Source organism: Balearica regulorum, chromosome 2 (assembly GCF_011004875.1).
Source record: "Balearica regulorum gibbericeps isolate bBalReg1 chromosome 2, bBalReg1.pri, whole genome shotgun sequence".
NCBI lineage: Eukaryota > Metazoa > Chordata > Aves > Gruiformes > Gruidae > Balearica > Balearica regulorum.
The window spans coordinates 104,788,120-104,813,252 of NC_046185.1; the positions used below are offsets into that span (position 1 = coordinate 104,788,120).

The window sequence follows — 25,133 nt, forward strand, 5'->3', positions numbered from 1 at the left end:
GGGCAGCTCAGCCTCCCTCCCTCCTTCCCTCCAGGGCCGCCCACCGGCCCGCCGTTACCGCCGCCGCGCCGCGAGGGGGAGCCGGGACTGCCGGAGCCGCTGCTGGGGGAGCTCCGCGCTGCCGTGCCAGGCCGGGCCGTGCTGTCCCGGGCCGTGCCGGGCCGCTGCGGCAGCATGTGGGGCGCCCGGGCGGCAACGGTGCCGCGGTGGTGCCGAGCGCTGCGCGGCTCCGCCGCCCTGGGCGGCTCCAGGGACCTACTGAAGAAAATGCTCCGCAAAAACAAGTAGGTGCGGGGGCGCCGGCCAGGCCGGGGGGCTGGTGGGCAGCGGGCCCTCCCGCCGGGCTGGGCCTCGCTGCGGGGTGAGGGGGCCGGGCCTGGGCCTGCCCTGCCTCCGCCGGTGTGGGCAGGCTCTGCTGCGGCGGGCCGCCTCGCCGGGCCTGCCTGCGGCCTGGAGAGGTGCTCCAGGCAGGCGGTACCGTACCCAGCCTGCGCTCGCACCGCCGGGCTGGGCACTGGCGGGGTGGTTTGTGGGCACTGGGCGAAGCGGTGTGAGAGGGGTTGTGTGCCCGGTACCATGAGGGAGAGCTACCCAGAGCAGCACCTCCGGTGCTCAGGGTGCTCTGGTAACTTGTGCCAAGTTACACCGATGTCTAAAGAAATTGTCGGGTTGTTCTTCCCCCCGTCCCGTCCCCGTGCAGCTTCAGCCGTGGGTGGGAAGCGTTGCTCCCCGCAGCGCACCCCGGCTTGCAACCGCTATGGGGAAAACCTACCTGCGGGCATGAAAAACTGGGTGTTGTGTCGGGTGCCGTCAGGCGGGTGGCTTTTTAATTACACAGGGAACCCATTGTTTCTCAGAGCTGCTGAAGGATAAAGCTGATTTCCTTTTCCTTTTTTCCAAAAGAAAGAAGTTTTGGTATGACAGCCCTACCCTGGGATCTAAAATGGTAAGTGCAAGCTTTTAAGGTGCTGTGTTTATCTGTGCCAGGAAGAACAAGCTTGTGCTTCTGCCAGTGCGTCTAACTTTGGGAAAAACATTTTCTGGTGGAGAAATAGCAGAATTTGGTGAATGAAAACCAGGGCTCCAGTTTTGCTTTGACATGCCAGGATTAGTGTCGAGAGAAGCCCTTCGGCTCACCACAGCTATTTCCACTTCTGTGCTGATTTTTCATCCATGCCAGCACCAACACTCTCTTGCGTACTTTTGAGCCCATAGCAGAAAACTGATCCAGATTAAAACTTCTATATACTGGCTTAGTTTTATTTTTATGGAAAACAAATTTTTATGTTTGTTTTTCAAACAAGCAATGCTTTTCAGTTAATACATGCTGTATTTTAGAAAATGGATTTATTGAGCTATATAACTTCCTAAAAATAATAAACATATAATACGTGAAGGTCAAAGTTTTTGTGAACAGAAATATTCTTTATTGAGACACCTGATACGTAAAGTATCAGGTATACCTATATAAAGCCATTGCAGCTGCAGTAATGGCATTCTAAGAGTACACTTAATAGAGTGCACAAAACTGTATATAATTGCCTAATACAAGTTTGTAACTACTTGTTAGTTTGATGAATGTGCTTTGTTTGTTTTTTAAAGATGTGTAAGCCAACCAAGTTGGCCTCTCTAATGAAAGATGACCGGACAAAAACTAGGAAAGAAGATAACATACGCTGCAGAATCTTGAATAGTCTTATTCATAAAGCTGTGGCAGAGATGATGACTACCTGTGAAGTTAATCAAGAACTTTATGATCTCAAGCTGGAAATCTGCAAGGCAAGTGCCAAAGCTACAGCATGTGTTGAGCCACTCTGACTATGCCTTGAGGTCAGCATGGTCTGCCAAAGGAGCTCCACTGGGAGTTGTGATGTGTGCAGGAGGTGTGTTTTACTGTATTGCTTCTGATGTGGTAGAGCCCAGCAAGATGAGGCTCTGGATTCACCTTGCACGCTAGGAGAACTTTGCCACTGTTGTATCTGGCTTAGTAGACCTTTGCTGCTGTAACGCAAATGCCACTTAGGCTAGCTAAATGGTGATTCTCCTGGCATGACTTTTTTTTTTTCCTGTTACTCAGACATGTACTATTTGCCTTGCCCTTTCAGAAGGAGGAACCTGATTTTACCAACATAAGTGTTTCTTTCCAAGAATCTTTTCTTTGTGCAGCTGTGTGAGAGTTGATACCTCCTTGTGTCCCTCACCAGCATCATTACACAGGCCGAAGACCTAAGTAGGGCATGAACTTAGTTCAAAAGGAAAAAAAAAAAGGCAAGCCTAAGCAAATGGCATTGGCAAGCAAGGTTCTAGAAAGAATTGGAATTTGTACCTAATCGTAGCTAGTGTTGTCATAGTTCACGGGTTTGAAAGTGATGTTAAAGCTCTGATTCAGGAACTAAGTCAATTTCCACGTTCTTGTTTGTGTCTGTAGTTTTTTCTTCTATATTTGCTGGTTTGTTAAGATTAAATGATACCAATGTTTGCTTTAAAATCTTGGTGGACTTAGCTTTGCTAGGTAGAGGCATGGAAAAAAAATAGCACCTCATAGCTGCATCTATCACAAAGGATTTGTCATTTATGATTGAAATGGATGGTTTTGCTAGCTGAATTCATTCTGTCTTCAGGCAAGTGATTAAAATTACACGGGCAAGATGAATCTTTTGGCTCTATGTGTGCAGGTGCAGTATCTTTCATATAGTATTTCTCTCTAGGGCTTTGAGGATCGCTTGTCTAACTCAGATGGCATGTCTGCACAAAAGTGCTGGCTGGTGTAGGCAAGCCACAGCACTTTCAGGAGGCATTGCTGTAAATGAAACAATTTATAATATGAGAGGGAAAGAAACAGCCTTCTTCCAAATATAGTACAGATTTTATTACAACTGTGTAGTGCTTAGTGTTCGAGCTGCACTTCGATGTGGCTGAGACTCAGTCCTGATTTACTCTTGAGCTGATTCTGGTCCAATATCGTTACTTCCATTATCAAAAGAAATCTTCTAGTAGGCTTTCTGCAATCCATCAGAATTTGGTTTTTTTGCTATCAAAAGTTAAAATTACATAATAGTAATACAAGTAAGAATCATGCTTCAGGCCTGATACATCAGACTTTTATTGGCTTGATAGTATTACTCATGTGATGATGAAGAAATGGTTTGCATTAGATAGGGTTGTTTATGTGCTTACATTGGACTCAGTGTGGGTGATTGGAAGGGTTGATCCTGCAGTAGAAACAGCTGGTTAATGATCACGGTGGGTTTTTTAAATGAGTGGTGGGTTTCCCAAGGGAGGAGTTATTTGGTGGTGGAAAAAAATCGGTATCTACTTTGTTTTTTGGGGACAGTCCATTCTGCCCTAGGAAAGAGTAGTACTGTCAACAGCAGACTGATGCAGTTTTCTCTCCTGTGAATACTCTGATGGAGTTGTTTTTCCTGCTGATGTATGCAGACACCTATTTGTTTGAAGAGTTGGTTTCTGGACTAGATAACCTCTGAACTGTGCCTTCCAATGAGTAGTTTATACTTCCTTTGGTTGAGCCAGATAGGTTATTAGAAGTTTGCTGAGTGTACTCTCATAGTGAGAACCTGTTCTGTAAGATACTGCTAGATGTGATGAATGGCAGTTATAGAAATCTTTCAGAATCCAGCTTTTGTTTCAGAAGTTTATTCTTCAGGAAAATTGTCAGTCTGTCTTGTGTGTGCTTCTGTCCCTGCATACCATGTGTTTTCAATTGCATGCATGACAGCTATGAATATTATCCATTAGTGAGCTAGAGGTTCAGGCGCTAGAGATTCCCAGCAGTCTTTAGAGCTGGAGAGACTCTTACGTTACAGTGGCATGGAGGGTGTCCTCTTTTCTCTCAATATCAAAACCAAACTCTGGGTGACAACAAACCAAGCAGTGTCACAGGTCCTTCTTTAGCCGAAGCTTACACTTTCAACTGTATTCCAAAACAACATGCCATAAATTGTCATTCTGGACTATTTGTGATAGTAGCACCATCACATTGACTAAATGTAGCGCTATTGGTAACATACAGGTGTTGACAGACTTCTCTGTTTAATTTCAGTTGAAGGGGAGATTGGGTAGTGACTTGCCTAAATAAAAGTCCTTCCAAGTACTGAATGTAAATCTTACATGGTACTAAACTCTACCTTTATAAAAGCACAATGTAATTATGGTTCTTAAGAGCAGAGATGGAAAGAAGAGATTCTCCTAAGAATTTACGCATTGAGTTTGGGTCACTACAGGCTTATTCATGAATTAGAGACTTTGTTGCATATGAAGTGTGTGTATATATATATCATAATTTTAAAGAAACCTGTCTTTTTGCAGGTGTCCCTGGCATCAAACTTTTCAGCATGTCGTGTGTACTGGAATCCTGCTGCTACTGTGGAGAAAGAAAGTTATGTTGAAAGTGTACTGCGGAAGAGTGCTCCACGTATACGGTAACTGCTATGGGATAAACAGTTAGACCACTTCATAAATTCATAGCCATGTACTAGTACCATTTCTTAAGTATTTCTATCAATCTATATGTGACCTGTTAGGATGCTTTAGGTTTATAGATATTTGGAGTCGGAGTATCTCCTGTGATTAGCCTCACAGGGAAGGATGGCTGTGTCAGACCCGTTGTGTATTCTCCTGCTGGAGCACAGCTGGCGTATTTGGCTTCTGTGCTTTCCTAGAATTGGACTGGGCTGAGCAGAAGGAAAGAGGAGTCTGGATGAAGTTTCACTTCATTGTACTAGTGATGGTGGGCTGGACATGGTGTGCATGACAGTAGGCCAGAATATGATGCTGCATAAGAGGACTGGCAATTACAACAAGCATCTCCTCACAGATTCACTGGGCGATTCTGATTGCTAGGGACAATTTGGACCTCCAGAAGGGATGGCAGATTTTACAGAAATTCTTCACAAAACTGATACCAAAAAATAAATGTTGGGATGCTACCGTGTATTGTGATGCTTTTACCTATTTATGGCAGAGGGTCCAGTGAATTTTCAGGATATCAGAGATTCTTGTCTCTCTCTCTCTTTGCTTGGCTTACCCTATGCTATCCAGCCAGTCTGTTGAAGGATCAGGACTGCATCCCATGGGGAAGGTGGCATTCAAGGATTCTTGTAGACCCATTTCCTTTCCGGCTGTGTCCCTAGGCAATTCCTGTGTAATTCCTGCTCCAGCACAGTGCTCTCTTCTACTCCCAACAGCTTCTACTCTTTGAGGAGGAATGTTCCTGGCTAGGAAGAAGATGAGGGGGAGCCTGCCAGTCCTTCCTGCAGCTAGCGTATACAACTAGTCTTGCCCTGCTGTGAGGGCTCTATCCCCCACTCCTCTCACCGCCAAAGTGGGGAAAGACCTGCACCAGCATGTGCAAATAGGAGACAAATCTAATATTGTCAATACTCAGTGGGATCTGCAGCTAGTAGTTTTTGTTTGTTATACATTCAGAATTGAGATTCTGCAGTGATGTATTGCTCAGCCCTAACCTGAATGGATACCCATCAGACTGCAAGTTTTGCAAACCTTAAATTTGCAGTACTGCTAGAATTAATTTAACATATTTTGTCTGTCCTAGAGGTGCTGTACTGTTACTCATACTGGTGAATACTGTATTTTTGCCAGATATCTTCTGAAGAGTCAGCAGATTCTAGGAAATGTACCCCCAATAGTATTCGTAAAAGACAAAGAAGCTGCAGCTGTAAAAGAGGTAATTATAATCTTTGACTCACTGTACAAATATAATGATATGCAAACATGGTGACTTAGCCTACCATAATGCTTAGGAATATGGAGAGAGCTGATCATGCAATTGCTCTACCAATCTACATTAAAAATCAGTCTTTGTCTATACACTTTCCTCTTCATGTTCCAAAGCATTTTAGTGAAGAATCTTGAGTAAGACTGATGCTTATATACAGTGTGAAAGAATCCTTGTAGCTATTGCGTCATGAACTTTTTCTGATACTACTGTTAAAATTTCTGAAGTTAAGTTTTCAGAGAAGTTTGTAGGCCAGATCACTAGGCTAATAAAGATATCCTAAAAAATGAAATTACAATTTTAAGGAATAATATAGGGTAGGCAGTTGTCTGTTGCCTGGTATACATGATTATAGAAATGAGTCTGAGAAACTGTCTCCCACATTTAAAATGTTACGTGTTTTTAAAATTCCATTTAAACTAATCAGTGATTTTTAATTTTTTTTTCCCCACCCCAACCTTTTTCCATCTGTGAATTGTTAAAATGTTTCTAGGGAAGTGCAGATCTTTGCATAGAGGATGTAAGCTCACTCATACTACCTCACTTTTAAAATTTTCTTTACTATTTCACATTTTCTGTCAAGGTGTTGATAGTTTTAACTAGTTGAAATATTGCTGGAATAATGTTTTTTTCCTAGGAATTGGCTGTCATTAGGACTGTGAAGTGAGGTCTCTTAAACAGTGAGATTTCCAGAAGAGAAAGATGACTCCAATGAATGGAATTTCACACAAAATGTCTCCTCAAGCTGTTGATGTGAATGGAAAGAACATGAGTTGAAAAGAGCATGTTCACATTTCTGTGCCCTAAAGTGCCTTATTCTTAGATGTATTATTATTACAACCAGTTACTGCCAGTGACTTATGGGCTGATGCGGCGTGTATTAGCAGAGCTGGAAAGGATAACAAGAACTTCAGACTCTCTAGAAATGCAGTGAACTGCTTGAACTTTCTGTCAGAAAAATTCTGAGTTTCATGCCAATGTACTGATCCACAGTGCAAATGTTTTTCACCTGCATTAATATCAACAAAAAGCACAAGAATAGAAATGAACTAAACACTTTTGAAAGCTGTTTGTATTTGTTATTATGCTCCCGCTAATCAACACAAGAAATTCTACACAACAAGTGGCGAGTGATTATGGAAGCACTTTGTCATTACTATTACTCTGTTATTAACATAACAGATGGAGCTACAAATACCTACTCCTGCAGATCCTGCCTTTCAGGTCTGTCATTCTGGAACCTGTTCCATTAATCGCTGTTTCTCAAACTTTGTTAAATGACCGCTTTTGAAGAAGAAAACCCCTGGACTACCATACTATCAAGTTCAGTGCACTAAGAAAGTTAACCACATGAGACAAGTAAAAACCCTCCTTGTATAGCTTCTGTCTGTGAATGGCACTGGGAAGAACTTAAATGAATCATCTTTTTGCACTTTGCAGATCATCAGATTTATGTAATCCACAGTTTTGATTAACAGGGCTTGAAATAACATAGCTGAATCTGATTTTTAAGTATTGGAAGACAGGGAAGGACCGTCCAATTCAACTCCTAGAATAATAGGCTGAATTAGAAGAGAAGTAATGTAAAGAAAAGTAGGAATAAAAAATTCAAATGAGAGAGAATTTTCACAATTAGGTGCAGTCTATAAGCACTGAATATACTGGATTTGTAGCATTTACTGGTTAAGTGCCATTTAAAGGAGAGTTGGGAACTCCATATTTACATATAATAGAAATACAAACTTGCAGAAAGGGGGAAGAAGTGAAAAAAAATTCAGTATAAGAATGTTATGAAAAAGAATTTGCAAGACTGAAGTAAGACCAAATAAACCAAAAATTATATATGTCACAAAAACTCAAGCCAACTGTTCAGAATGCACATAAGGCAAAAAACTTTGTAGGATCAGTGACGCTATTTGACACAAACTTCCCAGGCAAGAAGTATAAACAGTTCCATGTAAATGGAGAAAAAGGCTATTTTGAAATGGTTTTGCTAATATTCCAAATATGTAGAAAATAAAATATTTGCTGTTAGATACTTGTCTGTTTCTTGTGTAGATGTGAACAAAGTAAATTCAATAGAGGACCTTTAATATGTATTGTCTTCATGTGTTTACAGATTGAGGAATTATTGTCAAATGCTGATTTTGGACCTCCAGAAGAAGAAGAAACATCTCAAAATGATTCTAGGTGGGTTTTTTGAACCAGAATTGTACAAGTGTCCATTTTCATCTCTGTTGGCCAGCTTAAATTGGGAATTGTGTGACATGACACAAAGTGTATTTTAATTAGATGTGTACGCTGTTTTATCTCAGAGTTCAGCAAATGGTGTTATGAGGAAATAGAAAGTAGAAGAGAGAGACTTTTTGGAAGACCTTACTGAAAAGGTATCTCAGCTTTTAAAGAGATCAGTTGGGCCCTTTTATTAACAGTTTCAGTATAGTTACAGAATAGCCTGGGACAAAAGTAACATATAATCATCCCAGAAGTTAAATGTAGAGGATAGCATTTTATTTTGTGGCTTAAGCTTTCTTTACCAAAGTTATACCCATTTATTAAAATTAAGGAAAAATATTTGTTATTATATGTGCTCTAATTTACTTTCATATTTTAGTGCAGACGCATTTTCATAGGCTATTTTGTGATTGATTCTTGTGCACAGGTACCTTGCTGCAGACCGCAGGTTTGCAAATATGGAAATGGAAAGTATTTATTATTTTTTATGTATAAGTGGATCTATGTTAAGCTATGGAGAATGACTGAGTTGTCACTTGTTACAGCATAATGTATATGCTTTCAGAGACAACTAGTCCATAAGGTGATATCAGAGCACAATCTTAGAAATCAGCTGTGTTTGATGTCTATAGTCTGAGTGACATAGTTGTCAGACTTGTTACTTGCAGACCCAATACTTGTTCTGGTATTAGTGTCTTTACTTTTATGAGGGAAATATTTTTAGAATTGCGAAGAATTCAAGACTCAATGTATTTGTGATAATTGAATTCAAAAATAATGCAAGTAATATTTGTTTCTTGCTGGTAATTTTCTCATGAGGATAAAAGCTCTACATTTACCAGTACTCCTCTACTTGGCCACCTTTTTTCTGGTATAAGTTTGATTTGTTATACTTGAGTTACAAGTTTACTGACAAATCTCCCTAAGTTAACAAAAAGTAAGTTAATTTAGCGTTCTTCTGTGAGGGATTTTTGGCTATTGAGGGGTAGAGCTGAACAATGTATTGGAATAATTCTGTGGACTGGATGCTCTCAAAGCCAACAGCCTGGCACTTGTGTGCTGCAGTCTGTTGGTGGAAATGCCTTTTGTGCCTTAACGTCTCACAGGATGCTTCATCAGATGCAAATCGGAAATAGCTTCTTGGGGGAAATCGTTGTGATGGACTTTACCACAGGGTCCCTAACATCTTCCTCTGTTTGTGTCTTGTGGAAATACTTAAGTCCAGCTTAAGGTGCCATATACTGTCATTCATACGTCTGTCTGATGCATTTTTGGCACAGGCTGCTGCTTCTCACTTGTTGGAAGAGCTTGGAGGTATCTAACTTCCTTGAGGTCCTAGGTCCAGTGCTCACTCTTACCTATGCACACCTTTTCCCAGAAACAAGAGTTTCATCTGGAATGTAGTTGGTGTATTGGCTTCCTCCCATTAAATCTATTGACACACGGACAGCCTTACACGCAGCCTGTCCTTGGACACCTAGTACGGTGGTATCTCTTCCTTCTTAACATAGGGAGCACAATGCTGAACATAGTGCATTAATAAAGTCAAACTGAAAACTCCAGTTTATTTCTGTGTTACACAAGTTGTCACAATTAGCATTGCCCCTTAAAACATACATGGGGGAAAAAACCCACAACATTTGTTTTCCTTTCCACAGTAAACTGTTCTCTTCAGCAACTCAATCTTCAGATTCACCAATGCGGTCTAATCTTTTTGGTGTTGATCATGAACTGCTGAATAAGCAGATAATGGACTACAAAAGACTGAAGGTGTCAAGAGATACAGAAAGCATTGCCTGGACAGAAGAGCAGGAGAAGCAGCTTTCTAAGCTTCAAAAGAAAATGAAAAAGAAAAAAACAAGGGATCTTCCTGATGATGACATTACACCACAGAAATACTTACTGGACAGATACGAAGCTGATTACTGGGCTGATAACACTGAATCGGTCTTGGATTATGAGCTGGAGGATGAATTACAGGAAGAGGTAAACGAATTGGAGGCAGATGATGGCAAAACTCTAAGTAATCCTACTGATAAACTGAAATGAAGTGAAAAAGCCACTCCCTTTAAAGTGCAGGGTGCCAATAGCAAAAGAAAAAACTGCCATAGATACCGAAAGATAAGTTTTGTACAGCCTTTTTACCACTTCCTCTTTCAAATTAATAGGTTTGCCACATGTGGGGAGGTCTGCTAGCACAAGGTATATAAGAAAAACAAAAATGCTATTTGTGGCATTCTGTTAAGCAGCTTTCAAGCTGCTGCAGTTGTAGGACTTTCAACCAGAGAGCAGTTTTTTAATAATAAAATATACATAGCGCAACACTGAGTTAAAACTTCTTGCAGTTCTGTTGATTATTTCCAATAAAAATATGGTTTCTATGTGGAAATAAAATATCTTGTTTTGGTTTTTTGGGGTGTTTTTTATTTTTTTTTTTTTGTTTGGGTTTTTTTTTTAGTGATGTGGATAAAAATAATCACAAAGTGATGGGGTCCTGTTACTCTAAGGTCAGGAAGGAAGAGGGAAGCAAAATAATGACAGTGGCATTCAAAGAGCAGCCTTCAGCCCACGAAGACCAGGGCAGGGTATTCTCTAGAGGACCTAGTCTAATGGGGGAACTCTTTCCACCAGAAGGTGAAACTCACTGAAATTACAGCCGTTAAAGTTACAACCCTGAAAAAAAAAATTATTTTAACATTCAGAAATTTACAGTCATGCAAGGGGAACTGCAACCAGAAAAGAATGGAGAAGTGCTCATCTGTTGGGTAAAATTGGGTAAAGCATTGACCGTGACTAAAAAATGTATTAAAAACTGAAAGGTGGAGAAAAAGCAGCAGGGAAGAATGTTCCAGTAACTGTTTGAGATTTGGAAATGGATGGGGGATCATCTAAAAAGTGAGAATAAAGCTTTCTGGCTCAGAGCAAGTGAAAAATAATAGCATGAGTGTACAAAGTCAGAAGGGCTGAAGCTTCGAAATAAGTTACAACTAACAAGGTAGTAAAAAGGAATTCTACCAAAAATAAGGAACATTTAATTCCATTAGTTAATGGGGAGTAAGGACAATGCAGGGGAGATTGTGCTACAGTGTGTTGCTCTAGTTTTTTGAAAAAGATTTAAAAGACTGTGAGTATAAGCTCCAGAATACAAAAAATCGTCTAAAGGATTTTTAGGTTGAAGAGTGGCGTTTAGGTAAGCAAAGAACACTGAAATTCACTGTAGGTTATTTAGAAATCCCCTGGAAGCATATTCTGAAGATTGATGGCCTGTAAGAATATGGAGAGGATATGGGCTATGAATGTCCATAGGATATTCCTATAAGCTGTTTAGAGCTTGTATTGAATAAGGGTCAGGATCTTACAAATGTATGCATCACTTAAGATATATGTTGAAGCTGTAGCTCACATTAGTACTTTCCTCACTTGAAGTAGATGAATAATCCCACAGATTTCAGCATGCCTTGTTCAGGCTTTCCAGGAGCTCTTCCTAAATTCCTTGGGACGGACGCGCTTTGAAGTAGATGCTTTAGTTTGTTTTCCAGCAAGTGAAGGTATTTATCATATCAGAAACTGGTCACATGCAGTATCACTGTCAATCAAAGCTAGCCATGAATTTCTTGCAACTTGGCAACAAAGCTCTTAACTTTTTGAATGAATGACAGGAACTTGTTAATTGGTACTTGCTAAATGAATCCACAGAATACTAATGTCTCCATCTTTAGTTTCTGCTGTATAAAATGTGGCTCCAAGGAATAGGCAAGGAAAGCAAGAGAGAGAAAACAAAGCCATGGGAACGGGCATAGTGAAAGGGCAGTGCTACAGCAGATGTGTTGAGATCTATGGTGTCTTGTAAAGTTCTGTGGCTGGGATCCATGGGCTGTCATGGTTTTCAGCAAGTTACCTGGGTCAACCCGGCATCATTTCAAGTGATGATTATTTTATTCTGCAGGTTCAAGCAATATTTGCAGCCTTTTATTAAACCATCTGCAGTTGCAAGATTATTATAAACTTTTGGTTATTGGTGGTGTGTTACTGGCTTTCCAAATAAAGCAGTGCATATATGTCTGTTCCTGGCTCCGACTCTAAAGCCAGAAGTTAGTATTTACTCTCTTTGACATAAGGGTCTCAAGGGTGCTAGGTGCTTGCTTCGGTGCTAGGTGCTTGCTTCAGTGCTAGACCGAGAAGTCTGTGAGTGTTTCCACTGGTATGTGTCTCAGGAGAAGGAGGCTTCTCTGTTTCTACTGTTTCCTTCTTCTGCGGGAAACTTTGGTTCAGGATTTTGCAGCAGTCCACAGCTGAGGTTCACAAGACTTTACTAACTTTATTAACATTGCTAACTTGTCATTGAAAATCATCACCTGATTCTGAGGAGAGGCTTCAAACAAACAGCGAGGAAGGACGAGCTGCTATTGCTGGACTCTAGGCAGCTTAATACATCTTTGATGGCAATCAGACCAAAAAGGGTCTCCTAGGAACACGGGGTGGCTTCTGACAAAAGAAAACCTGATACAACGGAGCTTGCATTTTTCTCCTGTTGGCCTGATCACAAGCCGCAATGGCAACCACAAAATCACAGAACATTTGAGGTGGGAAGGGGCGTCCATGGCCTGTCTGATCCAACTCCCCTACTCAAAGCAAGGTGAGCTACAGCAGGTTACCCAGGGTTCTGTCCAGTCGGGCTTCAAATTTCCCCAAAGAAGACAACTCCAAAACCTCTCTCAGCAACTTGCTCCAGTGTTCAACCACCCCCACAGTAGAAACGTGTTTTCTTTTGTGCAGACAAAATTTCTTGTGTTTCAGTTTCAGCCTGTTGCCTTTTCTGCCACTTGGCAGTGCTGAGAAGAGCTGGGCTCTGGCTTCTCTGCACCTCCTACCAGATATTTCTAAACACTGCTGAAGTCCCCTTCAGCCCTCTCTTCTTGAGGCTGAACAATCCTAGCTCTTTGTCTCCCCTTGTATGAGACATGCTCCGTGCCCTATACTGTGAACAATTAATAACACTGAAGTAAATAATCATCTTAATAGTAAGCCTAAGTACTTGCTAAATGAGGAGCCAAGACTTGCTAAATACATGCAGCTTTTCTAGAGCATGGTGTTCCCAAAGAGGAAGCAAATAATTCACAACAAAAATGCTACAATGCGGAAGCACCTAACTCAATCCTTGACCAGCTCCTGAACTCCAGGGAACAACTGGACAGATAATGCAAATCCCCATCCACTACAAACTTCTGGCTAGAAAATATCTGGAACTAAAGCAATAAAATACCTATCCAGCATAAATCCCATGTTATGGAAAGAAAATTGTGTCTCTCATTTGACAGGCCAATGGAAAGAAAGGATCAGCTGTGCTAGAGAAATCTTGTACCTTCTTAAATGCTGAACTGAGCACCAAAGGGAGTGCCTGGCATTTTTGTCCTAGCCTGAGATCTTGAAACAGGCAAAAATCAATGAGAAAAGTATGTTGAAGATGAAGCAGCTTCATTCACAGAGTACTGCTCACACAGTAAATCTGCCTTGGCAGCCTGCTTGCCTGGAGACCGTGCCATTTTTCCTGAGCAATGATCAAGCCAAGCTTTAATGATTACCTCCACAACATGAAGATGGAGGTTGTCAGTTAATGGACTCCAAATAGCTGCATTGATAGCCAATTTTTCTGGGGAGGAAACTGAGCTCTCTCAAAAGAAACACTATGTTTCTTCATCTAACTTTTCACAGTTCATATATAATGAAAGAGCCACCAAAGTGCTTACTTTGTCTATTTTCTTTCCCTAGGCAGCACAACAGATTTGAAGAGCTGACATGCAGACTGGCATGCCTGTTGGTAGCAGTGCTAGTTTTGCTTGGTTGTTACAACCTATGGGGTGTGTGCCTCCTTAAAGAAATATTGAATAACTTAAATGAATATTCAAAAGCAAAACAGTAAGCAGTGATATGCTCAGATACCATATCCTCATTAAGAGGCATGAGAGTCAAATCGTTCATCACTGCTGCTGACTCATGTTGCCTGGTCTCTGCCACCAGGCAGGACCTCAAACACAGTGACAGAAACTTGGTAAGCACCTGGGCTGTGAAAGTGGATGGTGGAGCTCAGAGCAGACACACACAGTTATGCTGGGCTGCAGGGTGCTGCACCAAGCACCTAAATGCCACCACACACATGGCAAGCCCTGAACAGGAGGTCCTCACGGGCTTTCTTACCTTTGCAGCCCTGCTTCCCTCCTGGCAGCGGTCACTGCAGCTGTCAAGCAGGACTCAACAGCTTCCCAGCAAGTAGGTACTGGGCCCAAAACTTCTGAAACTGAGAGCAACACCACTGTATGCCCCTGTATGCACTATGTTATGAAGGCTTACAGCACAAATGGGGGCCCTTTTTATCAACCATCAAAAAGCAATGAGGATTGCCACAGAAGAGAGGAAACACTGCCTGGGACACAGTTTTGTTACAGAAAAGTTCCGTGTCCTGCAGAAAATGCACAACAGTGTTCTCCAGCCTGGATGCAATTATTCACCTTATCTGTACTCAGATTTCACCCCTGCCTGAGAACTATGACTACTGAAGCTCCCCTTTCCCCGGTGGGAATGGGGTCTGGGCTCCCAGCTTGCGGGAGACCCCCACCTCTGCTGGGGCAAGGGAGGTGAGGGGAGGCAGGCTGCAGGGCTGCTGAGAGCTACTGCATCCTGCTAACACAGGCCTTGCTGCAAAACTGAATTCTAAATTTGGCAGTTTAGTTAGTTCAAAGAGGTTTTTTGAAGAATATGATTCTAGCAGCTGATAAGCAGCAAAATTGTGCATATTTGGTCAATGGAAAATCAGTTCAATCAGCAGTTGTCACTGCTGAGATATATTGCAAGAAAAGGGGAACGTCTTTCAGTCTTTCCTCTCCCAAACTCTCCTCTGTTTGCAAAGTTTCTGCTAGAAATTAGACTTTAAAAAAAAAAATAAATTTTTTTTGGCAGTATGTAACAATGGCAGAAAAAGCTGTGAGGGAGCAGTCTGGGACAAGCTCTGTGCACTTACCAGCGTTCGAAGACTTAACAGAAGACAGCCAGGTGCTCTCTGTGTGTCACTGATTTGGATGCCTGAACTTTGACTTCCTCATTGGTACCTCTGCCTGCTTTGTTTAAGAGCTTGACATTTTGTACATTTCTATTTCTGTCACAGCAGCAGCAGTTAGTGGGAGTCAACGCTTCTGTTAGAATAGAAGTGAATGCCTATCACTTGGTCAGTCCCAGACACTCAGTCTGCCATTTACCCTTTGGTGTGTGACTCCTGGTAATTTTTTCCCTCTTGTGTTAAGATCTGTGGGATGGAAATCTTTAAAAATCATTATTCTGAGTGCATGCCTTATAAAATTCTTATTTTTTATTTATGTTGATAGGCTGTTTGCTGGGAGATTCATGAGACATTTGTCATAGTAAATAAACATCTCAATTTGCAAGTGCAAGTGGACAGACTTGCTTCTACTTTTCCACAAGGGTTTTGCCTTTCAATTTTATGAACTATGCCATCACTTTGGCTTTTTGATCTTTCTGGGGAAATTTCCAGTAGGTTTAAGAGGGAGATGGGGTACTGCAATCCCAGTGAAGTGAGACAAGATGAGCAGAGGCAGAACAGAACTGCTCTGTAAAACAACACTCTGGTGCTGTTGTGTTTATTTCTGATCTCCAGATCCCAGTGGTTTTGATATCTGAGTATGTGCCACCTCTTGGCTGATTCTTAGCTGTAACAAAGTTTTGTTCAATAGTGCCCAAATAGCATTGTTTCACGCTTATTTCACATAACTGTTTTTTCGCCTTTCTTGGTTTTGAGGCTACATTCCCACTCTACCTTATCTTTACAGATGACTGGCTTTGACAGTATTTAATTTTCTTTTCTCTCCTCAGACAGGTTAGCAATTTCAAGGAAAGCCAAACATTATGCAAGGGTTGATGATATATGGCTGTATACTTTCTGCTTTCGTTCACCTGCCATGCAGCCTGTTTAAAAAACTGAAAAAGTTCTCTGAGTAACTTCAGCTCTGAGAGAGTTCACATTTGGTTAATATGGGTTATCTTGTCCATGCTTATTGCTGTGGTATTGGAAAACAAGTTCAAGATCTATTTAATCTACAGAGGCTCTGTTTCAGATCCGTGGCATGGGGGGTGAGGGGGGCTTCCTTATTCCCCAAGGTTGTGCTCAGGCCCCAGTGGCATCTGTGGGACCTGCTGCAAGAAATGGATCAGTGAAGCAATGTGGGATATGGTTGACCTAGCTGTGACTGCTTTACAGACTGGAGGAGTTAGCTATGGTAAACATACCATGAAATTTTACAAGTATGATTCAGAAAACATATGAAAGGTCTGGGGAGGGAGTGAGAAAGAAGTGCCATTTCTTCATTAGATTGTTGTTTAATTTTTGCAGGGGCATTTACCTGTCAACTAAAACATTAAATCAAACTGGTAGAACTTTTAAAAGTTTTTCTAATATTTCTCTCTCTATTATACCAGTAAACAGTGTATATTTAGAGAACTATGTAGTCACGTGGCGTGAGACAAAATTCTTTAAGCTATCAGTCAGGACTTTTACAGCATTACTTGCTGAGTATGAATACAGCCTTTATTACATAGAACCGTAGAATGGTTTGGGTTGGAAGGGACCTTTAAAGATAATCTAGTCCACCCCCCCTGCCATGGGCAGGGACACCCTCCACTAGACCAGGTTGCCCAAAGTTCCATCCAAACTGACCTTGAACACTTCCATTGATGGGACATCCACAACTTCTATGGGCAACCTGTTACAGTGTGTCACCACCCTCATTGTAAAGAATTTCCTCCTTTTATCTAATCTAAATCTACTCTTTCCATTTAAAACTGTTACACCTTGTCCTATCACTACATTTGAAGAACAGTGCAATCATCAGGCACAGTCAATGTGGGTTCACAAAGGGAAAGTCCTGTTTAACTAGTTTAATATCCTTCTATGATAAGGTCACCCACCTAGTGAATGAAGGGAAGGCAGTGGATGTAGGGGGTTTTGGCTTTTAATAAGGGTTTTGATACTGTCCCTCACAGCATCCTTCTGGACAGGTTGTCCAACTGTGAGATGAGCAGGTAGACGATGCACTGGGTGAAGAACTGGCTGAATGGCAGGGCTGAAAGGGTTCTAGTGAATGGGACTACATCTGGTTGCTGACTGGTCACCAGTGGTGTTCCTCAGGGCTCAATCCAAGTTCTGTTCTGTTCAATATTTTTATAAATGATCTGAATGCAGAAGTTGAATGCGCCATTAGCAAGTTTGCTGATGATACTAAACTGGAAGGTGCTGTTGACTCACCTGAGGGACAAGTGGCCTTGCAGAGGGATCTGGATAGACTGGAGCACTGGGCAATCATCAGTAGCATGAAACTGAACAAGAACAAATGCCCCATTCTGCGCCTGGGACAGAGTAACGCTGAACACAAGTCTAAATTGGGAGAGGAGTGGCTGGAGAGCAGCCCTGTAGAAAGGGATCTGGGGGTGCTGGTCTACATCAGGCTCAGTAGGGGTCAGCAGTTTGCCCTGGAAGCCAAGAGGGCAAACCGCGTCCTGGGATGCATCAAAAACAGCTAACCAGCTGGTCAAGAGGTAATTATCCTGCTGTATTCAGTGTTGGTGCAGCCTCCCCTTGAGTACTGTGTGCAGTTCTGGGCCCTACAATTTCAAAAGGATGTGAAGGTCCTTGAATGTGTCCAGAGGATGGCACCAAAGCTGGTGAAGGGGCTGGCAGGCATGTCATCTGAGGAGCAGCTGAGGACACTGAGTTTGTCTTGTTTGGAGAGAAGGAGGCTGAGGGGCGACCTCACTGCTCTCTCCAGCTTCCTGAGGAGCGGAAGTGGAAATGGAGGTGCTAAGCTCTTCTCTGTGGTACCCAGTGATAGGATGTGTTGGAATGGCTTAAAGCTCAGGGGAGGGTTGGACTTGACATGAGGAAACATTTCTTTACCGAGAGGGTGCTCAAACCCTGGAACAGGCTTCCTAGAGAGGTGGTTGATGCCCCATGTCGGTCAATGTTGAAGAGGCATTTGGACAACACCCTAATTAACATGCTCTAACTTTTGGTCAGCCCTGAAGCAGTCAGGCAATTGGACTTGATCATTACTGTAGGTCCCTTCACACTCAACTCTTTTATTCTATGCAATTCTATTCAATGTGATTCTTCTTCCTCCCTCCTTCCTTCCCTACCAGTTCATCCTGAGGAAATCTTTGCTGACATTTCTTCCCAGCCCTGCACTAGCAGAAGGGATGGAATGGGTGATCATGTCCCCTCCTAGGCATTGGCTCTGTTACTTTCTGGGAAGGAGGCATGTACATTCTGATGGAGGTGAGAGCTGCAGATCGTCTCGAGGTCATTTGACCACCGGAAAAAAATTGCAGAAAACATGTGGGAAGTGCAGGTTTTGAAAGTCTTCTATGGTCAAGCTGAAGGAGGGTTGATTTAGATTAGATATTAGAAAGAAATTCTTTACTGTTAGAGTGGTGAGGCACTGGAACAGGTTGCCCAGAGAGGTTGTGGAGGTCCCATCCCTGGAAGTGTTTAAGACCAGGTTGGATGAGGCTTTGGGCAATGTGGTCTAGTGGAGGGTGTCCCTGCCTGCAGCAGGGGGGTTGGAACTAGATGATTTTTGAGGTCCCTTCCAACCCAAACCATTCTATGCTTCTATGATTCTATGATTCATCCGGTGTAGCTGGGTTTCCACAGGATGGCAAAACCCCATATCTCCGACACTAGCGAGACTCAAAGATCAAGCCCTCAGTCTGAAGCAGGAAGGGCCCTGGAACTAAATGGCTGAAAATCTTTTTGGTGTGACCAATATCTGTTCATTTCCCTGTGGATTTCTTTTTCTCTGTATCCATTTTTAGAAATGCCTGAGTGTGTTGGGTTTGCATGGCAAGGTTTTGGTAGCGGGGGGGCTACAGGGGTGGCTTCTGTGAGAAGCTGCTAGAAGCTTCCCCTGTGTCTGGTAGAGCCAATGCCAGCCGGGTCCACGATGGACCCGCCGCTGGCCAAGGCCAAGCCAATCTGCTCCTCTGTGATAACATATTTAAGAAGGAAAACAAAACAGTTGGGGGGGCTTTTGCAACTGGAGAGAGGAGTGAGAAGATGTAAGAAACTTTGCAGACATCAAGGTCAGTGCAGAAGGAGGGGGAGGAGGTGCTCCAGGCGCCGGAGCAGAGATCCCCATGCAGCCCGTGGTGAAGACCATGGTGAAGCAGGCTGTCCTCCTGCAGCCCATGGAAGGATGAGGGGGTGTAGAGATTCCACCTGCAGCCCGTGGAGGACCCCACGCCGGAGCAGGTGGAGGCACCTGAAGGAGGCTGTGACCCCGTGGGAAGCCCACGCTGGAGCAAGCTCCTGGCTGGACCTGTGGCCCCGTGGAGAGAGGAGCCCACGCCAGAGCAGGTTTGCTGGCAGGACTTGTGACCCCATGGGGGACCCACGCTGGAGCAGTCTGCTCCTGAAGGTCTGCACCCCATGGGAGAGACCACGCTGGAGCAGTTCATGAAGGACTGTAGCCCGTGGGAGAGACTCCACGCTGGAGCAGGGGAACGATGAGAGGAGTCCTCCCCCTGAGGACAAAGAAGTGGCAGAGACGATGTGTGCTGAACTGACCGTAACCCCCACTCCCCATCCCCCTGTGCTGCTGAGGTGGGGGCGGAGGTTGAAGCCGGGAGTGAAGTTGAGCCCGGGAAGATGGGAGGGGTGGGGGGAGGTGTTTTAAGATTTGATTTTATTTCTCATTCCTCTACTCTGTTTTTCTTAGTAATAAATTAGATGAATCTCCTCTCTAAGTTCAGTCTGTTTTGCTCATGACGATAATTAGTGAGTGATCTCTCCCTGTCCTTATCTCGACCCAAGCTTTTTGTTAATACTTCTCCTCCCCATCCCACTGGGGGAGGGGTGAGCGAGCAGCCACATGGTGCTCTGCTGCCGGCTGGGGCTAAGCCACGACACTGAGCTGTTTCCCTTGGAAAAACATGCTAAAAGAAAAGAGCCAGAGAACAAGAGTACTCCATCAGAGCCAAGGTCCATCTGGCCCAATGCTCTGTCTCCACAGTGGCCAACCATCAATGTCTAAAGGAGAGCAGATGAGCAGTGCAGCTCTGCTTCTGCCCGGGGCCTGGGGGTGCTCATAGGCCTCAATGGCTGAGACCAGCCTCCCCTGGGACCCCCGCCCAGACCGTCTCCTGCCAAGGGCCTGGGGATGGGGTGTCTCAGCTCAGCCTGGGGCCTTCAGGCCCTGCCTCAGCCCATGTGGTAGGTGTGCTCATCTCTGACCCTCTCTCCTTCTCCTGGACGGGCCTGGGACATGCAGTGCGAGAGTTGCTCTCCTGGGCGGACCCCTCAGACCTAGGGCAGAGCTTGTCAGGCTCATCTATGTGCATAACAGCATAACTATCCTATCCTATCCTATCTTGTCCCATGGGCTCACCATGAGTCAAATAATGATGAAACTGTTATGTGTTTGAAATGCCAGGGATTTTTCACCTCCAAATACACTTTTAAGGACACAAATCAGAAAGGTTACAAGTGGAAAGAGGATTTAATGGGGTTTTTTATTTATTTTATTTTATTTTATTTTATTTTATGTCATGTCATGTCATGTCATGTCATGTCACGTCATTTTATGTTATGTCATTTTATATTCTTTTTCTTAATCTGTTTCAGAGCCGAGGCTCACAAGCATTAACACAACGCGCCATGTGTAGCCAGGAGCAGGCTGATGCATTCTTCAGTTTAGCTTGACAAAACATTCCTTGCAGTCTGGCAAAGGAAGGTCACAGAGCTGCAGAAAGTAGCAGCAGGAATACAGGCCAAGCAGGCCCTGTTTTCTGACGAGCGAGAACTTGAAGAATGAGGATCAGGACCAGCCACACACAAAAGAAGAAGAGGTGTGTGGTACCATGAGGTATTTTCCAAACTAGGATACGTATCGATGACAAGCATGCTTTTTGCCATCCAAAAATGGCTTCACTGTGCTTCTTGGCCAGTGATGCAGGAAAAGCGCTCTTGTGCCTGCCCCGCACTTGTTTTGCATGCAGGGAGAGCTGAAAAGTGGCAGCTCCTGGTGGTGCAGCAAGCCCGGAGCCCTTCCAAGCACAGGCTGTTCTGCACAAGCAAGAACCCGTAGGGAAATGGAAGCAAGGGAAGAGAGGAGCCCGCTCCTGCTACAAACTTGCACAGGGAAAGACAGCCCAAGAGAACCAGGGCACAAGTAGCACCTTGGAGGTTCAAGAGTAGCCGGCAAGAACCTCCCCCGAATGGCTTCGAGGAGCCCTGACAAGGGGCTGTGCTCGATGCGACAGAGGACAAGATGCAACCCGTGGGGGCCACTCTGGCTGGAGGCCAGCCCTGGGAGTCTAGAAATCTTCCTCACCCCGGATGCGGGGCATGAGGGCCACCTTTGTGGAGCATAAGCAGCAGGCACCTGGCCAAAAGGGCCCAAAGGAGCCCTGGCAAAGCCAAGGGCCGTGCTCAGTTCTGAGAGGAAGGCAAAAAAACCCTAGCGACGCTTGCTAGCCCACCATGGGGAAAAAAGGCTCCTCCCCTCAGCTGCAGGACACGAGGGGCCATCTTCGCGGTGCATGAACAGCAGGCAGTGACCTAGCCAAAATGGACCATGGGACCCCTGACAAGAAGCAGTCCTGTTCAGTGCTGCAGAGGAAGGCAAAAAACCCCTGGGGACCAGTGCCAATCTGCCCCAGGGGAAAATTCCTTCCTGACCCCAGCAGCGCTGGCGATCAGCTGTTCCCTGAGCATGTGAGCAAGACTGGCCTCCTTGTCCCATAGGCTGGTCACACCTCTGAGGAGATGCCCAAGCCCTATTCTCCCTCAGCCTGGAGCCATCTCAGGGGCTTCCCAGAGTGACCAAATGCTCCTGGCCTGATCGACCTTTGGGGCAAGAATCCTTGCTGTGTCTGGCAGGACACCACTGCCTGCTCCAAAGCACTGGCACCCCTGGCAACATCTCTGCATCCCATTTCTTATAGCTGCTGCCACTGGTTCTGCAGGGGATGAGGACGGTGAGCTCTGCAGTGCTCCTGCAGAAGGCATTCCCTTGCTCTGGTCACTGCTCTCCAGTGGAAAAGGCCATATAGCCTTGGGTACCTCCACATGTTGCTCGTTCTTCTCCTCTCCAGCAGCCTTGTCCACCCTCCAGTCTTCCTCCCTCAGCCCACTCCAAGGAATTCTACTGACTCCTCAAGGGCTTCCTCTTGGATGTCTGTGGGCTGCCCCCAGGCCAGCTCCGTCCTGACGACGGGGAGGATGCCTGCTTTATCCTTCCTGGGGCATTGTGACTGCTGTGTTGCTGGGTGGCAGCACTGTGACATAGGGGTGATGGGGCCTCCCTGTGCACAGCCCCACCTGCCACCCCTCTGCCTAGCATCCTTTGGAGGAAGGAAGGCCTTTGGCGTGCTGGCCCTGAGGACATCCCTGGGACCAGGGGGCCCAGGCGGCCGTCCCTTCCCTTGGTGGCCATGTGCTGGGCACAGCTGCTGGGCATCCCTGATGTGTCCTCTGCCACTTGGCTCCCAAGGACAAACCGAGTGCTGTCACTCTTCTGTCAGGCCATGGCAGAAACTAGCCCTGCAGCACAGAGACCACCTCTTTAGCTGTCCCCTCTCTGCACCAGAGCTAATGACCATGAGGTCATGCAGCGAGGAGGAGGACTAGGGACTTGGTCTGGCTGGACACAAACCCTTTTCCAGGGGTGTAAGGGGAGTGATTTCAGCAGCCACATCCTGGAGAAAAGCCAAAGTGTGACCACAGCCATAGGCTGGGATGGATGGTGCCAAGAGACTGCCATGGAAATAACACGTGCTTTGAAAAACAAGGGAGCGGAGGTTATACTGGTGTGGTGGAAAGGCTGGACATTTTCAGACCTAGAACATTTGGATCCATACCCAAAGCACAGCCAGGCAAACAATGACTCTTCCAAACTGTAAAAATAGTCCAGTGCTGCTATCTCCCTCACATCTCCTTTTCCCATTGAAACTGAGCTGCACAGTTGGCCGTGTTTATACAGGATACAAAACGTGCTTCAGCCACAGGCTAAAACTTTCAGAGCTCATTGGTAACTTTAACTTTTCTGAGAGTTGTTTGCCTACTTCCATTTGTGCGAAGATATTCAGATCTTATCTAAAAGCCTGGAAAATCTCTTTTTCCTTTAGGATTTAGTATTTTGAGTCCTGAAAGAAGAAGGAAGGTACTATTTAGTGTGGTCAACACACTGGAGGGAAGGGATGCCATCCAGGGGAACTTTGACAGGCTGGAGAGGTGGGCCCGTGGGAACCACATGAAGTTCAGCAAGGCCAAGTGCAAGGTCCTGCATGTGGGTCGGTGCAATCCCAAGCAAAACTACAGGATGGGTGGGGAATGGATTGAAAGCAGCCCTGAGGAGAAGGACTTGGGGGAACTGATGAGAAGCTCAACATAAGCTGGCAGTGTGCGCTTGCAGCCCAGAAAGCCAACTGTGTCCTGGGCTGCATCAAAAGAGGTGTGACCAGCAGGTCGAGGGAGGTGATCCTGCCCCTCTACTCTGCTCTTGTGAGACCCCACCTGGAGTACTGCATCCAGCTCTGGGGGTCCCAGTACAAGAAAGACACTGGGCTGTTGGAGCGAGTCCAGAGGAGGGCCACGAAGCTGACTGGAGGGCTGGAGCACCTCTCCTATGAGGACAGGCTGAGAGAGTTGGGGTTGTTCAGCCCGGAGAAGAGAAGGCTCCAGGGAGATCTAATTGCGGCTTTCCAGTACCTGAAGGGGGCCTACAGGAAAGCTGGAGAGGGACTGTTTACAAGGGCATAGAGTGATAGGACAAGGGGTAATGGCTCTAAACTAAAAGACGGTAGATTTATATTAGATGTTAGGAAGAAATTCTTCACTGTGAGGGTGGTGAGACACTGGAACAGGCTGTCCAGAGAGGTTGTGGAGGCGCCATCCCTGGAAGTGTTCAAGGCCAGGTTGGATGGGACTTTGGGCAGTCTGGTCTAGTGGAGGGTGTCCCTGCCCATGGCAGGGGGGTTGGAACTAGATGATCTTTAAGGTCCCTTCCAACCCAAACCATTCTATGATTCTATGATTCTATGATTCTTGTCCTTTTGTATGTTGGTGCCAGAATTGGTATGTACATTCAGGCTATGTAAATAGGGGCATTTCTAGCATAGACATTAATTTGGTTGTGGTGATGTCTGAGGTGAAAGACAGGGTTCTGGTTCCCTCTGCATGAACTTAGTAGAGATGTAGAGAGCATGCATGATTTCTTCACCATTCCTTAGCAATGCACCAAGGGACATTTGCTACTATGCTGTTGATGGTGAGGTCTTCCTCTTGGAAAGAACTACTGACTTGGTTTGTGTTCTTGACCATCTTTTCCCTTGCACTTCAGTAGCTCTTTTCCTTCTTTGGCCTTGATCTTTGCTACCTTTCTTTAAAGTGATGGCAGTCCTCTCAGCCCTTGTCTTGCTCTTTCTAGTCATCGTCTTCTGTAGGTCCTCCATGCCCCTAATCAACTGCTTAGTCTTCGTCTGCCTTCACCCCAGAGGGAATTTCTCTTTCTGGAACCTGAGGAATGAGAAATGTCCATAGTGGTACAGGTGAGTCCTCACCAGCGCGTTGCACAATGCTTGCCTTTCTGATGGAAATATCCTTGCCTGATACACAAGAAGGCATTTGCCTGTATCACACAGGTGGCTCATAGTCACCCTATGACCTACTCATGCCTCCAGGAATGTTTGCTTACTTCCATGTTGCCAGACCAGAGCAGAAACTCATGGTACTCCACCTGACATGTTGGGTTACCTGTTTCTACAGCACAGTTCCTCACGCATGCTTTCTTCACGCAGGGCCTCTCTCTTCTGTCAGAGCTTCAACTGGTATGTGGTATGGGGGGCCATAGAAATTGAGCATGAGATACAGCTTTTTCTGGCTTATGGATTCGATGAAATCCAGAATATGATGTAGACAAGAAAACCTACATTTCTTGAACTATGGTTTTCTGCAATCTAAATTCAACAGACCTGGCCATGAACTTCACCCTTTTATATGTTTGATGACATCGAAGCCTGAAGTGTGGATCCTGAGAGATGTGTTAAGGAGGCTTCACCCATCAGTAGCCTGCTGGAGCCCAGC

General features: G+C 44.8%; 1 protein-coding gene across 1 annotated transcript; it reads left to right on the plus strand.

Moving 5' to 3' along the window:
• The first annotated feature begins 65 nt into the window (after window positions 1–65).
• Window positions 66–10,401, plus strand: RBFA (ribosome binding factor A). Its single transcript, XM_075745242.1, has 7 exons — window positions 66–284; window positions 904–946; window positions 1,603–1,779; window positions 4,327–4,439; window positions 5,620–5,704; window positions 7,875–7,945; window positions 9,649–10,401. Exons 1-7 carry the CDS (start codon window positions 175–177, stop codon window positions 10,037–10,039), a joined length of 990 nt encoding a protein of 329 aa, XP_075601357.1. The 5' UTR covers window positions 66–174; the 3' UTR covers window positions 10,040–10,401.
• Window positions 10,402–25,133: the final 14,732 nt, after the last annotated feature.

Excerpts from the sequence above, each read along its gene's own strand:
- RBFA (XM_075745242.1), top strand. The coding sequence starts at position 175 with ATGTGGGGCGCCCGGGCGGCAACGGTGCCGCGGTGGTGCCGAGCGCTG. Across the intron at positions 4,440-5,619 it reads AAGAGTGCTCCACGTATACG|ATATCTTCTGAAGAGTCAGC; the intron begins GTAACTGCTATG and ends TATTTTTGCCAG. Across the intron at positions 5,705-7,874 it reads AAGCTGCAGCTGTAAAAGAG|ATTGAGGAATTATTGTCAAA; the intron begins GTAATTATAATC and ends ATGTGTTTACAG.